Below are 17555 nucleotides of genomic sequence, written 5' to 3'. Positions count from 1 at the left end.
TTAAGTAAATTTTTTTTCTAGATTTCTATTCCGTGAAAATAGCTTGCTTTAAATTTAAATTACCTTAAGTAGATGTTAATGAAAAATTTTAAAATGTAGCAAATATCAAATTTAATTATTCGATTTTAATAGAAAGTAGAACTTCATTATCCAATTTCTATTTAACTGAAAACCGAATTTTAATTCTCCGTTTTCTATTCACCGGTTAAAAAAAAAAATAAGAAAAAGATAGTTTCTAAAAAAATAAAAATTTAAATCACGTTTTTGTTATTTGTTAAATTATAAGTGATTAGTAAATTTAGATAGATTAATTGTTATTTATGGAATAATAAATAAAATTAAATATTATTATATTTTAAAATTAATTTATATATATTAAATAACAATTAATCTATCAAAATTTAAAATTAAATTATATATATATATATATATATAGATATAATAAATTCTAATTTTATTCATTATTCCATCTCTTCACCCGTGAAAATTTTAATTTAATTTAATTAATAAAATTTTAACTTACTTTTTAATAAAATGGTGAAAAAACGTGCTATTAAATAAAACTCTATTTAATTTATTTTTTTTATTAAAAATAACAATAAATTTATCAAAATTTACTAAACACTTATAATTTAACAAATAATCAAAACTCTATTTAATTTTATTTTTTTTAGGATAATGAAATTTTAATTTCTATTAAAATTTGATAATTAAATTCCGTATTTTTTTTACCTACTCTGTAAATTAATTTCAGTTTAAAAGAAGTTGTTTTTTATAAATTCTGTAGCATCGTCAATCTACGCCAGGTTCGTATTTTAACATTAATTACGCCAAAATTACTGACGTGGCACGATAATAAACATTGGTTTAATTATTCCGTGTTTCTTGTAGATTTCTTGGAGAGCAGGAAAGAGAATTTTCTGCGTCACGCTATTTCGTGATCCTGTATATCAAGCTAACCTAATCGCGACGTTCAATCCCGATAGAAGAAAAAGTTTTTTTTTCCGAAGTCGTCGGTACTATCCTTTTGCTTTACGGTGAAGGAGATTTCTCCGCTTAATTCTGTTCATCTACGGTCTACCGATCGGTTTGGTCTCTTTATACTTTCGATTTCTTGTTGCTTTTTTTCTCCTTTTCTTGCTCGTCCTCTCGCTTTCAGAGCGTTTTTTTTCTTGTTTGATCTCATTCTTTCGCTCCATCTTCGCCTTACGGAAGGAAAGAGGAAGTCGACCATGGAGAAAAGTTCCTTTAAGCTTGAGCATCCTCTAGGTTAGTTCCTCATGGAAATCTTGAAATTATTGTTTTTTTTGTTTGTTTTAATTTTAATGTTTTATGATGTTTTCTTTACTGTTTGTGAAATCGTTAAAGTTTGGATCTTTAGAGGCTGTTTGGTAGCGAATTTGAAGCAGTATTTAGGGTAAATTCTGCCATACAGAAAAAATGGGCATCTTAAATCTGACAGTGAATTTAATCCTTTGTTTCCCCTTTGTTGCTATGAATTCCGAATTTACTAAATCCTTTGGTTTGGCGGATTTATGGGATTTGGCCGAAGAAGCGCGCGAAAGGAGAGAAAGTTTGTTACCGTCGCTATGAGCGAGCTCCGTCGTCCTCGAAGGAGGCGAAGGAAGAACGTTGTCTATCTGTGTGACTTCCGATCTGACTCGTTCTAGAGCTCCCGCCATCTTGCCTTAGACAGCCCTAAGGAGTACAATAATAAATAATTATAAAATTAATTAAATATTGAATACTGATTCCATTATTAATTAATAATTACCAACTTATTTAATTAGTGATAGAATACGCAAATAATTAATATTATATTGAGTAAATTAAAATTATTTAAATTATAATTAAACTATTGAGTAGTTAAATTAACTTCTAATTAATGAGTAACTCATACTTAAAATATAAATTAAATTTGAAATTTTAATGTGCTAAGTGTCTTAAATCTTAGATTATGTTGTCAAACAGTTACACAGAATTTAACATGATTTAAGCTTTATCTTGTCAAACAGTTTTTAGGATTTAAAACATTCCAGATTTACTAAATCCGGATTTATTAAATCCTACTATAGTTAAATCCTACTTTGCCGAACAGCCCCTCAGTTTCGGACACTTTTTTTGTTCAGATTAGAGTGCTCAAAACTCTGAAAATTTGTTGGAATTAGAATAGGAAATTTATATGAGAGTGGCTGTTGGTTTGTTTTTATTAAATTGTTGTGTCGTCTAGATTTAAATGTTGTTTAAATGCTGAAAATTCAAGTGCTGTTTGGTTTGTTCTTGCTCTTCTTTGCATGTGGCCATCAAGTATTACTATTTGCGTGGCTTGATTTACCTTATATCTAGATGGCAGCTATGTAGGGCTAAGCTCACTTCAGAATTGTTGATATCTTAAAGGGTTAAGATGCCACTGGGATTTAAAATGCCGCATTAACTTTAGTTGGGATTTTATACATGACCTAATCATAAGTTTAGCAAATGGTGGATGTAAACTCAGGTTTTGATCTTTGCAGTTATGTATTCATATTGTTGCGGTTGATAGTCATTTTCCAAGCTTGAAATCATAGTTTTAAGTGTTGCTCAAAACTGATACAGAACTCTAGTTTAGAATTGGTTTCAAGGCCTACATACATGAAGATTTGCCCCTTATTTTGGCTTTTGACTGATCAGGCAAAACTGACCAATTTTTTGTTGGCCATAGTTCAAAATGTTTGGCCATTTCAGTTTGTAATATGGTTCCGACACAGGCTTTTCTGGATTGAATCAATATTACAATATGATGGAAAATTATTTTGCAATGTGCGTAACTATCGATCTTGGAACCTTTGAAAAAAATCGCAAGAATGGTAGATGCCTAGTAGACTACTAAGCACTACAATTAGTTGAAAATAATTATTTGATAATGATGGATTAAATTGAATTAGCAATAAAAATGTACATCAACAACAACAAACCTTTATCCCACTATGTGGGGTAGGCTAAATGAATCATTTTTTCTCCATTGTGTCTTGTCAAGAGTCAAATGGAAAATTTTTGATAGGATCAGATTTTAAAATTATATTAGGAGTAGGATCAAAAAAAAAAAAATTTAAAAAGGATCAGCCGCGTGAACAGGATTCGCGTTTTTTAGCAAAATGCAAAGCAGAACTGCGTTTTCTATAGAAAACGCGATCTAGGATCGCATTTTCTATAGAAAACGTGATCCTAGATCGTATTTTCTGTACAACTCTGTTTCTTCAGCATTTTTGTCCCGTTATTATTAAAAATATTAAGTACAGTAATATTAGATTAATTTTATTTGTAAATATTAAGTATATTAGTAATATAATTAGGTGTAATAAATTTAGAGATATATTATTTATTTTGAGTGTAAGTATTAACTTGTTTATTTTAGAAATAATATAAATATTTGCCTATTATTTTTTTTGTTTAAATGAAAGCTTAAAAAATTAGCTTGTTTGGAAGAATTTGTAGAAATAACTTGTTTTAGTTAATGAGTATTATATCAATTTAAATTTAATCAGATTAATATTATTGATTAATACATTTAATTACTTAAAGAATATAATCAGATTAATAAATTGATTGTTAATTTTTAAATAAATTTAATCAGATTAATAAATTCAATAATATACGTTTTTATAATAAAATTGATTGTTAATTTTAAATTTAAAAGAAAATTTTAATTGTAGGAAAATTTTTTTATCTGTAATTAAATAAATGTTTTTTTGAATTATTAAATATTTAAATGAATTATTAAAGAAAGTCGTAGGATTCATGCTTCTATAGCACGAGCCGGTGATACTCTATTAGAGCGAAAGGCGAATGCAAATGAGATTTTTCGGTGTTGTCTCCACAAATGATCAGAAGAAGAGGATGATAGGCTCTGGGCTATACATGCTGAGTTGATCGTGGTAAAACTTTTCAGGACACAAAATTTTTTAAATGCTGCAGGTTGGAAATCACTTGAAATTAGGTTCAGAGAGGTTAACGGTCATTTTGTTAGCCCTCACTTCTTACAGATGCGATACCACGAGCTGAAACGTCACCGAGACGAGGGTCATTCACCACCAGATATCGACTGTAGTCACCTTGATCATGAGCATGTTATTTTTTATCGTAGTTGATGTTCGAGATATGACAAATTTATTAAAAAAATTTATAAAGATCAGATGAAGGAGGTAATACCTGATGGTCAGCTGAGAGAGTTCTTCAAACTTGAGGATTGGCAGGACCTACAGTATGAGTTTGAGTGCAAGATGAAGTGTTGTCCAACACAGTCACAGCTCCAATCACGTATTTATATGCTGCTTAGGAATTAGTACACCTGTAGCGTCGCTTATTCGAGGCCATCTTTTGTATTTTCATGCCCGTCGTCCTTTTTATTTAGCAGCAAGAGTGTCTTTTATTTTAATATGTTATGTTATCCTGTTTATGTGGTTATCCCGTACTAAAAATAGAAGGATCAGTAATGGAGATTGCTTAATTTAATTTATATTTATTGACAACGCATTCTGAATTGATAACACAAGCTAAGTTGATAAAAGTAGATGAGTTAAAAATTTTGCGAAATTAAAGTGCACACATTTAATATAAAGATTGATTTCAATATAAAGATGAGAGTACATCTTATGAAAAATGAACATAATAAAGTCCAGACATAGTACATCAATAAATACTCCTGAATTTCAACTATCTCTTCTTCTTGTGCCTAAGAGCATCTGTGCCTGGGGTGTATCTTAATGGTTCCCTCCTACTCCTCTGGAGCTGTGGTTCTTCTTGCTCAAGCTCCTCTTCCTCCTGCGTACTGGCCATGTCTGGTTGTACTTGTTCACTAGCCATGCCATGTTGTGATGGAGTTCCAGGCAAGCCAAATAGAGTCGTCCACATTGGATTATTCAAGTCATATGGAGCTGCTGGCCCGTATGAAGATGTCGTACCGACCCATTGTGATTCAGGTAAATTCCACGGTCCTACTCCTCTTACTTGTGATGAACTCCCTTCTCCCCGTATAAAAGAAGGGCCTGCCCCCGTCATTCCAAAATCTCTGCCCGCATCAGCTGATCCTACATACATGGAATGTCTTGGAGGGTCAACAGGAATTGATTGTAATCCAGAAGCATGAGATGTTGATCTCCTAGCAGACTGCTCCATATGTCTTGTTCTTCGTCCTTGTCGAGGTTGCCGCGCAGTGGTGTCTATATATACGGATTGCTCTACTTGTCTTGCAAGTTCAAGAATGTCAGCATATCCTTGATACATTGACCCTCCACTCTCCATCTGGCCCATAGCATATGACTCTGCAATGTCTTTGCTACGCAAGAAGTAATCGACCTGAAAGTAAATGTAAAATTTAATATACGTAGCATACATGTATATTAAGCAATATTTTAAAGTCCGTACAATTACGTACCACTATTCTCTCCCCCGGTGATCGTGGGTATATAGTTTCTGGAGCAGTTGTTGGTGCTTTTAGTAAGTAAAGGGATGCCCAAGATTGGTACCATTGTAAATAGGATGATAACTCTTCTCTACCGTCTCCCAATGGATGCGTAATGGTTATACCAAGAGCCCATCTATTATTCCATAACTCAATGTATCCTCTGTAGTAATGCATCCAATCAACCTCCGCTCGTCCTCTACCATCAACACGACGGAATGATCTCTCCATAGGCTCAATCGTGCAAGATTGGATCCCACCAAATTGCCGCATCACCCTGTCAGGAAAATGCCACTCGACACGCTTCCAGCTAATCAAAGGGGCACGTGCAGTCCATATGTCGTTGGCTTCATGACATATTTGAGGCAACATGCCCATTATAGCTTCAGTATACGGCATGAAAATGGCATGTAATGAGTGAAATATATTCTTATTAGTTATCAAATTTTTTATTAATCATCTAAATCTCTAGTGTGCTTACTTTAAGTTAAAGTTACCTGGCTAAGCTGAAGTCCATCCAACTCGTCTCTGTATGTCATTATATTTTCAGCTGGTACTTCCCTCACTCTTTCCTCTGCCCACCTGCAATCATATAGGGTATCTCATATTGTTCAATTTGTTCTGCACAGTTTAATATGGCATGTGAATAGAAAATTACCTTAATGCTAGGGGCTTCCCGATGATATCTCGAGGGAATGGAACTCGAAGTGTCGGCCTACCGACATGTATCCTCTCCCAAGCCCAGACCTGCAATAGGGGAAGGCATCCAGCTATGTACATGCAAGAAGGTCGTGTGGCAAGGTTTAACTCTCTATATAGATGTGCCAAGACGGATGAGCCAAGGGAGTATTGGCCAAAAATCTCGATGTTCTCAAGCAACGGCAGATATTGCATATGAATGTGTGAACCAGAGGTATCTGGTAATAAGTAACATCCAAGCATATACATAATATAATGCCCTAACATGTCGGAAGAAGACATGTCGGGGTAAGTCTGCATAAGATTCCCGATAAAAAGTCCATCTTAGCCATCGAAGCGGTACTATCGAGTAAGCTTGTGAATGGCCCATTCTAAATATAACCTCAGCATCATGATTGTCTGGATCATGGTACGGTACATTTGGGTCTGGGTGAGAACCCAATAGCTCATTGCAGCAATCAATCCATGTGTCCCAACGTAAACCTTCGCCAACCATCGTACTACCAATCATGGGAGCACCATCAATCCTGATGCCCAAGATCAACTGGACGTCTTGCAATGTCATCGTCATCTCCCCGACCGATAGGTGGAACGTGTTTATCATTGGACACCACCTCTCAACCAAAGCAGCTATCAAGGAGTGGTCCAACTGAATGAAATGCTGGTGCCTAATGGAATCCAAGCTCGTAATCTGTAGTGCATGGATCAATCGCAGGCAACGGACAGGCCACTCACGTGCCATATGCAAGTGGGTTGAAGCCACAAGATGCACAGTCTGTGAAATTAAATAGTTGACATGATATATAAAATTTTGGATACTTTTTATGATTAGTATACTGCATTAATGTATGGATATGTTGAAATTAATATACCTCATTAATATTTGAAGCTCTATGAGCATCCCCCAATTGAGCTATGCTCAGTTGCTCATCTGAGTCTGGCACATTTGGCTGTGCACGAGTACTAGCTCGTCTAGACCGTCGTGGTCTAGCTCTGTCACCTCTCCCCTCCATCAAATACAACAGCTAGAAAGGGATTACAAGGAAATAAAGCGAAGATATTGATTACTATATTTCTATCTCAACTTTAATTTCAATGTGAATTTATGAATTATCTAAAAATGAAGTATGTGGTGAAAATTCTGGATTAAAAAAACTGACAAATTATGAGAGAGCAGATATATCTTCAGTACAATAATAATTATTGAATTACATAAAATATGACAGATACAAAGAGAATGATATTACATGTCTCTCATCATCTCACATCCCATTTCAATATCCCTAAGCTCTCCTCCTACTACGACTTGGATTTGTAGGGCAGGTTGCAATGTTGTATCCCCTGTTGTGGCAGAAGGAGCAAGTTCTGCTTGCTGTACTGCGTGTTTCATCCATGCTGTTACGATACCGGTTAGTTCTAGGTCTGCCAGAACGACGACTAAATGCTGGTGCCAATAATGGTATTAAACCATGATCATCGCTATATGGTGGCCATGATGTCCTGTCTGGGATTACATGAAAATTTCCTAAATAACTTTCTTTGTAGTATGCCAATGTGTAGATCATGGCCACCCGATGGAAATTTTTTTAGTTTTTTATATTTGTTGAATTCTATTTCTTTGTATTAATGTGAAATTTTAGATAGAGAGAGAGAGAGAGTTAAAAATATTTTAGATAGAGATAGAGGGAAAACACAGGTGTACTAATTCCTAAGCAGCATATGCATACGTGATTGGAGCTGTGACTGTGTTGGACAACACTTCATCTTGCACTCAAACTCATACTGTAGGTCCTGCCAATCCTCAAGTTTGAAGAACTCTCTCAGCTGACCATCAAGTATTACCTCCTTCATCCGATCTTTATAAAAATTTTTAATAAATTTGTCATATCTCGAACACCAACTACGATAAAAAATGACATGCTCATGATCAAGGTGACTACAGTCGATATCTGGTGGGGAATGACCCTCATCTCAGTGGCGTTTCAGCTCGTGGTATCGCATCTGTAAGAAGTGAGGACTAACAAAATGACCGTTAACCTCTCTGAACCTAATTTCAAGTGATTTCCAACCTGCAGCATTTAAAAATTTTGTGTCCTGAAAAGTTTTACCACGATCAACTCAGCATGTATAGCCCAGAGCCTATCATCCTCTTCTTCTGACCATTTGTGGAGACAACACCGAAAAATCTCATTTGCATTCGCCTTTCGCTCTAATGGAGTATCACCGGCTCGTGCTATAGAAGCATGAATCCTACGACTTTCTTCATCAAATCTTTCTTTGTTGGGTACTCCTTTTAGCATCTCCATATATGACCAACTCATTTTGAGTGACGTACAACTAGATGACATACAGTGAAAATTTTCTTTTAAATTTAACAATCAGTTTTAATAAAATTTTCTTTTAAATTTAAAATTAACAATCAATTTTATTATAAAAACGTATATTATTGAATTTATTAATCTGATTAAATTTATTTAAAAATTAACAATCAATTTATTAATCTGATTATATTCTTTAAGTAATTAAATGTATTAATCAATAGTATTAATCTGATTAAATTTAAATTGATATAATACTCATTAACTAAAACAAGTTATTTCTACAAATTCTTCCAAACAAACTAATTTTTTAAGCTTTCATTTAAACAAAAAAAATAATAGGCAAATATTTATATTATTTCTAAAATAAACAAGTTAATACTTACACTCAAAATAAATAATATATCTCTAAATTTATTACACCTAATTATATTACTAATATACTTAATATTTACAAATAAAATTAATCTAATATTACTGTACTTAATATTTTTAATAATAACGGGACAAAAATGCTGAAGAAATAGAGTTGTACAGAAAATGCGATCTAGGATCACGTTTTCTATAGAAAATGCGATCTAGGATCACGTTTTCTATAGAAAATGCGATCCTAGATCGCGTTTTCTATAGAAAACGCAGTTCTGCTTTGCGTTTTGCTACAAAACGCGAATTATGTTCACGCGGCTGATCCTTTTTAATTTTTAATTTTTTTTATCCTATTCCTAATATAATTTTAAAATCTTATCCTATCAAAAATTTTGCCTCATCTAAATCTAATAAAGAAAGTTCATATCTAATATTTCCTAACCAAGTCTTTTTAGTTATACCTCTACCTTTCTTAACATAAGTCAAATTTAATGCATCTACTTTCCTAATCGGGTGATCGGAAGACCGTCATTTTATGTGACCAAACCATCTAAGACGACTCTCTCTAATCTTATCTTCCATTCCAATTAGCAATAAAAATGTAACCATGATTAAATATTCAAATATGAACTATTATTTATTTATTTCTAATATTAAACACACTGCAATAATCTCAAATTTTAAATATCTCTATTTTATAAATTTATAAAGATTATAAAAAATAGTTTATATTTATTTAATACTTAAATTTAAATATTTATAAAAGAAAAAAATTTACTAAAACTAAAATTGTAATGGAAGATTGAAATTATCAAAACTAAATCTGTCATGCTAGATGGAATCTGAAATCGAGTCTTAAAACCTGTCTTGAAACTATTATAAATCTTAAATTATTTAAATTGAAATTTATTACTTTGACTCATGGGAACTTGCTTGAATTTTAATATTTTCAACTTAATATAAGTGTATGTGCTTATAACCACATGCAGATTAGGGAACTGTATATGGAGTTGTTTTACAGTTCATGAGTAAGGCAAGTAATCAATATGCACTGTAATATATTTATCTATAGGACAATCACAAGGCGTGTCTATCAATTAACATTATAAGATTATCAATTAACATTATAAGATTGAATGTTTGTCTACCATTGTATCTCTGAATCAATAAGATAGCCACCACAGGCCTGTTGAAGTACACCGATCATCTCAATGGAGTTTTCAAATTGAATATCAGGTCTGTTGACCAAGTTTAAGCCAGTAGCAAGGGCATTGTTAGTGATCACTTCCATCGATATAAAAGTTAAGGTTTATCACAGTATATAGTACCACTGGGCCACTGGCATGAGCTATGTAAATAATGATAAGCAGAAAGAATGCCTTAGCTTCACAATTATTAATATCTGAAATTAAGGTTTAAATAGCAGCAATTTGATCTACTATCATACAACATGGATTAACATTCACAGTTTTGAACAAATTCCTCTTCAAATGTCAAGGGAAATACTCAAATGTAGAAGTTTTATTTGTCCCTTTATGAGTAGGAACCAACTACCTGAAGGTTCATGTCTTGAATTGAAAGCTCTTCTGTCATTTACTGAACCAGCACCAGCTAAGGACCAATCTATAATCCGAATGAAAGGTCTATAAAAGCACTCATTCATATATGCTTGCGAGTAAAATAATAAGATCTATATATGTTACTAAAATTTTGATAAAAGACATAAAAATTAGGAGCTAAATTGACTCAGTGGAATGCTTGACTTTGATATGTTAAAGATTATATATGATGTCAAGTTTATTTATGACGATGAATTGCATGGCTGAATCTGGAACTTTTTTTTTTCTTGAACAATAATCTAATCTTAAACCATTGAACTTTTGGAACTGTCTGGTTTTGAACACTTGATAAGCATTGGAAGTTGAAAATCATCATTGCTAGTTTAGTCGTAAGTGACATTGGCTGATGCGAAGCTTTTACACATGCAGGCTTGTGCTGAACCAACAATCATTAATATAGTTATTACTTCCGATTTATTTTTTGAAGCTATCAATTTCTGATTTATTAACATAAGCTTTAGTATTTCATATGGTCTATGGTTTGTTATCCCATGATCTTAGTCTTTTGCTTTATTGCCATGATTTTATAGTAGCTGATTTTTTTTTTTCATTTGTTGTTGTGGTATGTAGAAAGGAGGCAAGCAGAGGCTTCCCGAATTAGGGAGAAATATCCAGACAGAATTCCTGTATGTTTCTCTTTATTTTCATTTTTTTTTCTTTATAATCAATGGGCTTGTTCTGATGGATATCATCATGCTATATAGGTAATCGTGGAGAAAGCTGAGAGGAGCGACATACCAGACATTGATAAGAAAAAGTGAGTTTTATTCATTAGATTATTTTGCATATCAAACTTAATTTTTTTAGTTTGCATGCTGAGCATATATGTGAAAAGGTTGGAGTAGCTCTAGTGGAAGATAAGATTAGAGAGAGTCTCGCCTTTGATGGTTTGGCCACATAGAATGGCTGCCTTTCGATGACCTGGTTAGGAAAGTAGATGTATGAGATTTGACTTATGCTAAAAAAGGTAAAGGTAGACCTAAAAAGACTTTAGAAAATATTAGAAATGACATTTCTTTATTAGATTTAAATGAGAATTTAACTCTTAATAGGATACAACGGAGAAAATGGATTCATTTAGCCGACCCCATGTAGTGAGATAAAGGCTTGATGTTGTTGTTGTTTTTGTTGTTGTTGCTGCACGTTGAATCTTGACTTTCTAGAGTGCATTGGGTTTTTATATCTTAAATGCTATTATATTGTTGGACTCATACCGGTGGTGGTGATATTTTGGTTTAAATTGTTCCTCTAGTCATTTCCTTGATGCTCTTCTTTCGTATTTTTTAATAATCCCATCTGTGCATTTTTTACACATGCTAGAGTAGAAATTCCCTTTTACTGTAAGAAGTGGAAGTTTTCTAGTAAGAAAGGAGGATTTTATTCCATATTTACTTGAACCCATGAAGAAAAAAAAGTTTTATTTTATATTTTTCTATAAGTTTAAGAAGTGGAAGTTTTTTACAAAGTAAGAAAGGAGGGATTTTTTCATATTTATTTGATATCAGGAAGAAAAAAAAAAGGTTTTATGTTATATTCTATAGTTTCAGGTCATTCCTTCGTTTCTTGAAAGTAGGGCGTGCCTTTGTTCTCAAAAACAAGATGTCATTTACTAGAAAAAAAATTTCATTGGTGCTGATTTGAGACAGTACCAGGTTTTGGAGTAGAAAACAAGAAATTTGGAGGAAAGTTTTGACTCTCGTACTTTTTCTTGCTTTTCCATAGTAAATAAACTGTCCATTAGGAAACCTCTTTTGGCAACCCGTTGCAATTTGCTCTGCTAAACGCCAATATTTATTATGTTACAATCAGGCTTTATTCATTTGTGCAAACTAGTTATTGGCATACTACCATATGGCACTTTTTGCATGTCCATATTGGTTGGATCTGTATTTAAAATAAAAAGAATCCTTAGTATGCTGCGGAGCTGGTTTAGTTTAATGATAATTTATATAATTGCACTTTTTCCAAGATAAGGTGCATATAATATTGGAGTTCTTTAAGCTTATTGTACTTCTTTTATGGTATGGATATTCATTAAGGTTATGCATGCTGATATGCACATGTAAGTATGTGTTGTGGTTTGTATTTTGGTTCAATTATACTATATTACATGCACATTTATTCATATTGTATATTTTTAATATTTGTTTTGCATCTAAAATATAAAGTAACATGCAAGGACTACGTACTTTATATGTAAAGGCTCGATTAGGAATTTTAAAAACTTTTTTTGAGAGATTATGGACTTAGCTCACTCAAAAGTGAACTGAAAAATAATAATTTTTTAGTTGACTCAATTTGAGCCCAAATTCAAAATCTTCAGACTGGATTTGAGGCTGACTTACTCGAGCTCAATTGTTATCACTCTTAGAAGTGTTGGCATGTTGGTTTTGTTGTGGGTGTTTTTTTGGTGCTTGGGCCTTGAGCATTTGTAGTAGTTGCATTTTCATGCCATTTACCTTCTTCAGTAATTACCAGTTTCCAAACTGTTGGATTGTAGTTTTATAATGGGGTTCTTATGTTTTTGTGCCGCTTAATAGGCTTGACGATGACTTCAACTCTTGTTTAGCACTAGAGTTGATATAACCTTTTAAGAACTATAGTAATACTACATGGGCATCAAAATGATCTTCAACGGGCCTGAACGTTTCTTCTTTTTGCATCTGATTTCCATATTCTAAGAAAAATATGTTAAAAACATCTGGCGCATGCAATTGTTAGTTTAGGATTATGATTCAAAAATAAAACATTAGAAAAAGGGTAATGCAATGGGATGCATTTACTATTGGTATGGTCATGAATGGAAAAATTTATTCTGTGCGACACCGAACGCCATTCGGAGATCAATAAAGATGCACCGCATCATCTTTTTACTGTACTGCGGCTCGATCTGCTCGGTACCGCAGAATTCAGACATAGAGCTGCGTCCGACGTCCACACAGAATAATTTCTCATACTGGCAGAATTTAAATTGATATTAGTGGATGAATTCTGACTAATGTTTGTGGTTCAAAATCATCAAATACTGTTATAGAAACTTCTCATATTTGGTATATTAACTTTTGCAAACTGATTTTTCAGGTATCTCGTCCCAGCTGATCTAACCGTTGGACAGTTTGTCTATGTTGTTCGAAAGAGAATCAAGCTTAGTGCTGAGAAAGCCATATTCATCTTTGTCAAGAATACTTTACCACCCACAGGTAAGATAGTAAATGTCCGAAAAAAATTCTTGCATTAAAATGCGTTGCTACAGCTTATAAGTAGGAGAGAGGAGAAAGCAAATATGAAAAAAGATCCTGTCAGATTTTATCAGTTTCAATCGTTATTATTTCTCCTTGGTGTTAATGAAAAACACAGTGGAATTTCCATGTCAAATACCTTTGTAACATTATGTAAACTTTCAAGCTTTGATTTTAACTTGTTTAATTATCTTTTTTTCCAGCTGCGATGATGTCTGCCATTTATGAGGAGAACAAAGATGAAGATGGTTTTCTTTATATGACCTACAGTGGAGAGAACACATTTGGGTCCTTCTAAATCTCGGAGGAATCTACTTATATCTCTGTAAATACCATGACCCAACATAAGAACAGGGTGTACATTCTTTCGCAGATCTCATGCTTCCCCAATCCTCTACTAATTTGCTTTGTATGACCATTGACATTAATCTGAAATTTCTGGATCTGTTTATTTCTGTAATTCTTCCTTTAAATTGTTTCTTCTGATTTTTAATTTTCTTTTGATTTCATAAATCTTGGAGAAATTATTCCGTGCAGATATTGAACGTAGCTCTATGTCTGGAGGTGAATTAGAGCGCGTCATGCCACCCCCGATACAAAGCGGGTACACAGCAAGAAGGTGATGTGACGTGCTCTGATATGCCTCCGAAGATGTGCCGTGTTTATCTTGGGCCCATCATCATAATGATCCTTGTTATTTATATCTTTTTGCATCTTTTTGTGATTCTTCAAAAAAAAGGAGCTTTTTAAGCTTTCTATTTATGTTTTCTTTCTTTTTCGGCCATCAATGCGTACAAAATATATATGGAAATTAAACTGTCGAACAATAAATTTTCCAGTTTCAGTGGTTGTTCCTTAGTATCCATTTTTTATTGAACTTATCTTGATATTTTTATTTCCTCCATAATTCAGTAGTTAAGATTTTTTTTCCTCAAAAATATGAAGAAAAACTGTATGGTGCACTTAATTTGACAGTAGAACATTTATGGCAACTGAACTGCTCCGTAAGGCAAAGGCAAAGGCAAAGGTGCAAGCTTTGAAGCATGAATATGATATGTAGCTGTCAGTTATAATTAGTAGCATTAAATAGAGTGTCTTCCATTATTGTTTTACAAACATGCTTTATATAAACTTAATTTGATGGGCCAGAAATATTAGCTGACTAATTTGCAATAGTTTGTTGGCAAATTTTGCATGAATAAAGAGTTTCTATCATCAAAACTAAGATATTATTATGTACAAAGCTTATCTTGCTTCTAGGTTCATCAAGAGATTAGTTATTCCATCAAATGCCTCCTCTAGGAGAAATTATTCTGTGCGGACATCGAATGTCTTTCGGAGATCAATTAGGATTTGTAACGTCACCTTGTACTCAATACTATGGCTCGGTATTGCTTGGTACCGCTCGATATCATTATATATTGCTGATATGGCACATTCTGGTTTGTTTTCAGATAGTGTTCTACGTCTGGTCGCGGCACATAATAATTTCCCTTCCTTTAGAGAGGTGGCAGTGGATAGATACCCTGTTCTTAAAAAAGTTTTTCTATTTTGTGGATTATTTTTACACATTATATACAGAAGAAAAAAATACTACAGTTTTTTGTGATTGGCTTCACATGTAATAATTATTTTCAAAATCAGGTTTCAAAATTCTCAATAGATTTCTATCATAATTTTATTCATTTGTTATGGCATTATAAAACATATTTAACAACAACAACAACAACATCACGCCTTTATCCCACTACGTGGGGTCGGCAAGATGTATTTTTTTTCTCCATTATGTCATATTAAATGTCAAATTCTCGTTTAAATCTAATAAAGAAATGTCATTCATAATATTTTCTAACTAAGTCTTTTTAGGTCTGTCTCTTCCTTTCTTAACATAAGTCAAATCTAATACCTCTACTCTTCTAACAGAGTCATTGGAAGACCGCCGTTTTATGTAACCAAAAGACTCTCTCTAATGTTTAAAATAGGAAAATAGGAAAAAATCATCTAATTAAAATTCATATTATTATAAGATTGTATTCATCTAATGTAATGAGATATTGATGATTAAATATTAATGATTCAAGGAAAATTTCACTCAAAATCCATAAATTTTGAACAAAGCTCCTTTTTAATTAATCTGAGATTTTTTAAAATAAATCAAAATAAGAATTATTAGCAAATTTTGAATCCATTCTAATTAAAGTTTAATAGAACAGAATAAAAAAAAAATTATATAATCAACCCCACATATTGAGATAAAAGCTTGATGTTGTTGTTAATTGGAGCTCATATGAATTATGAAATCATCAAAATTATATTAAAATCTTAATTTAAAAATATCCAATAATTCTGTTTCCCAACCGATTAACAAAGAAAAAGACTAAAAGAAACTTAGATAAAGCAAAAGTTGAGCTCCATATGATTGCCACAAATATGATTTTCTTTACATATGAAGTAAAACATAAGCATTTACAAAGAAAAGCCCAACACTCCCTTCTAATCACAGCTTCATCAATGCAAATCACTGCCTTGTCTCCCCTCTTCTTTGGCAGAAACTGAAGGAGGTTCAAACTTTCTGAAAACCCTTAAAGCCGAGATCAAAGAAAGACAAATGAAGCAGAGAAGAGCAAGAAAATGGAGAACCAGTGAGGTTTCTCCTTTGCTACAGAACTTCCCAAAGTAGCTGCAGACCTCACTCCATGAGACCTCTCTGTCTCCCTCATGAGCCAGATACAGAAGCTCTGCTGCTGCTGAACTTGATGTCACCATTAAATAAGCTATCAGCTGAGAAATTATTAACAAAATATTGTTAGGAAGTTGAAACATATTTAACCTAAGAATGTGCTGCTTATGACAGCAATAGTCAGGAGGAAGAACAGCGGGTGAGCTTAGTAACTCAGCACACATTTTATTCCCAATTTAGAACTATTCTCCACTGTTTTAGTGATTAATCTTAACAAACTTGTTTGGAAAAGACAAAGTAAGATGATTTAGTGGAACAACATTAGGGATTTGATGTAACCTGGTCTAGAAGAAAGAAACTCCATGTAGTTCTGTTTTCTCTTAGGCTCATCAAGAGGGTTGCTGAGATTAGAGCATAGGGTGCAGAGATGCAGTTCATTGAGAACAAGAACCTGCACGAAAGCTCATCAGATAAAGAGAGCATAGGTTGCAGTGATGCAGTTCGTTGAGAACAAGAATCTGCACGAGAGAGAGAGAGAGAGAGAGAGGTTCTTACTTGAAGCTAGAGATATTGGTGAACTCAACCTTGCCATATTGATCGGTTGAATCCTTTGTCTGCACCACCGTGAATGCTGAGGCAATGGTGAGGGGAAGTATAGAAAGTCTGAGAAAGATCTCAAGAAATCTGAGATTAAGATGCAAATCCTTCATACTCGAAAGGTTACGAAGAAAATGAGGAAAGTAGGGGAAAAGAAACTGTTGGACAGAGACAAAGAGAGAGAGGCGGTCTTCTTAAACAAAGCCGAAAGTGTGGTGGGTGAAAGGCCATAAATTTAATGAAGATAGAATTAAAATTAAATTGATTTGACTTAATTCAGTTTTTTAAAGAGCAGCTTAATTATTGATTATAATTTTATTTTTTTTAAGAAATTGGTCAAATTAAAAATTAAATTAAATTAAGAAATTCATAAATTATAAATAAATAAGAGGAAAATTTAAGTTATTCAAAATTAAAGTTTTGTTTGGGACTACTTTCTTGCTTCTTCTTAAAGCAGCTTTTTAGTATAAAAATCAAATTTTTTATGTTAAAAATTATTTTAAAAAATAGTAAAAACTGTAAAAAAGAAACTTAAATTGTATAAATCAAATTATATTTTAAGTTAATTTGATTCGATTATAAATATAATTTGATTGG

At 32.9% G+C, this 17555-nt stretch overlaps 2 protein-coding genes across 6 annotated transcripts; one reads left to right on the top strand and one right to left on the bottom strand.

Annotated features, from left to right (window-relative positions):
• The first annotated feature begins 884 nt into the window (after nt 1–884).
• On the top strand, nt 885–14174 carry LOC110111531 (autophagy-related protein 8C). 5 transcript variants are annotated; one of them, XM_028700242.1, is made up of 6 exons: nt 885–1016; nt 1160–1269; nt 11013–11068; nt 11147–11199; nt 13524–13642; nt 13885–14174. In XM_028700242.1, the coding sequence occupies exons 2-6, from the start codon at nt 1233–1235 to the stop codon at nt 13977–13979; spliced, it is 360 nt and encodes a 119-aa protein (XP_028556075.1). In that variant the 5' UTR covers nt 885–1016; nt 1160–1232; the 3' UTR covers nt 13980–14174. The 5 variants fall into 5 exon arrangements, with proteins under 5 accessions (XP_028556075.1, XP_028556076.1, XP_028556077.1 ...); XM_028700243.1 differs by having other exon boundaries at nt 892–1087; nt 1216–1269; XM_028700244.1 differs by having other exon boundaries at nt 892–1092; nt 1216–1269.
• Nucleotides 14175–16074: 1900 nt separating this feature from the next.
• On the bottom strand, nt 16075–17173 carry LOC110111529 (CASP-like protein 2D1). The gene is made up of 3 exons (XM_020843445.2): nt 16917–17173; nt 16701–16812; nt 16075–16462 (listed from the first exon to the last, which is right to left on the bottom strand). The coding sequence occupies exons 1-3, from the start codon at nt 17069–17071 to the stop codon at nt 16190–16192; spliced, it is 540 nt and encodes a 179-aa protein (XP_020699104.1). The 5' UTR covers nt 17072–17173; the 3' UTR covers nt 16075–16189.
• Nucleotides 17174–17555: the final 382 nt, after the last annotated feature.

This window comes from Dendrobium catenatum, unplaced genomic scaffold (genome assembly GCF_001605985.2).
Source record: "Dendrobium catenatum unplaced genomic scaffold, ASM160598v2 fragScaff_scaffold_1473, whole genome shotgun sequence".
Classification (NCBI taxonomy): Eukaryota; Viridiplantae; Streptophyta; class Magnoliopsida; order Asparagales; family Orchidaceae; genus Dendrobium; species Dendrobium catenatum.
Note: the sequence above shows the minus strand (reverse complement) of the source record. Positions and strands in the feature narration are given on the sequence as shown.

Excerpts from the sequence above, each read along its gene's own strand:
- LOC110111531 (XM_028700242.1), top strand. The coding sequence starts at position 1,233 with ATGGAGAAAAGTTCCTTTAAGCTTGAGCATCCTCTAG. Across the intron at positions 1,270-11,012 it reads TAAGCTTGAGCATCCTCTAG|AAAGGAGGCAAGCAGAGGCT; the intron begins GTTAGTTCCTCA and ends TGTGGTATGTAG. Across the intron at positions 11,200-13,523 it reads CCAGACATTGATAAGAAAAA|GTATCTCGTCCCAGCTGATC; the intron begins GTGAGTTTTATT and ends CTGATTTTTCAG.
- LOC110111529 (XM_020843445.2), bottom strand. The coding sequence starts at position 17,071 with ATGAAGGATTTGCATCTTAATCTCAGATTTCTTGAGATCTTTCTCAGA. Across the intron at positions 16,813-16,916 it reads ACCAATATCTCTAGCTTCAA|GTTCTTGTTCTCAATGAACT; the intron begins GTAAGAACCTCT and ends GCTTTCGTGCAG. Across the intron at positions 16,463-16,700 it reads GTTTCTTTCTTCTAGACCAG|CTGATAGCTTATTTAATGGT; the intron begins GTTACATCAAAT and ends ATAATTTCTCAG.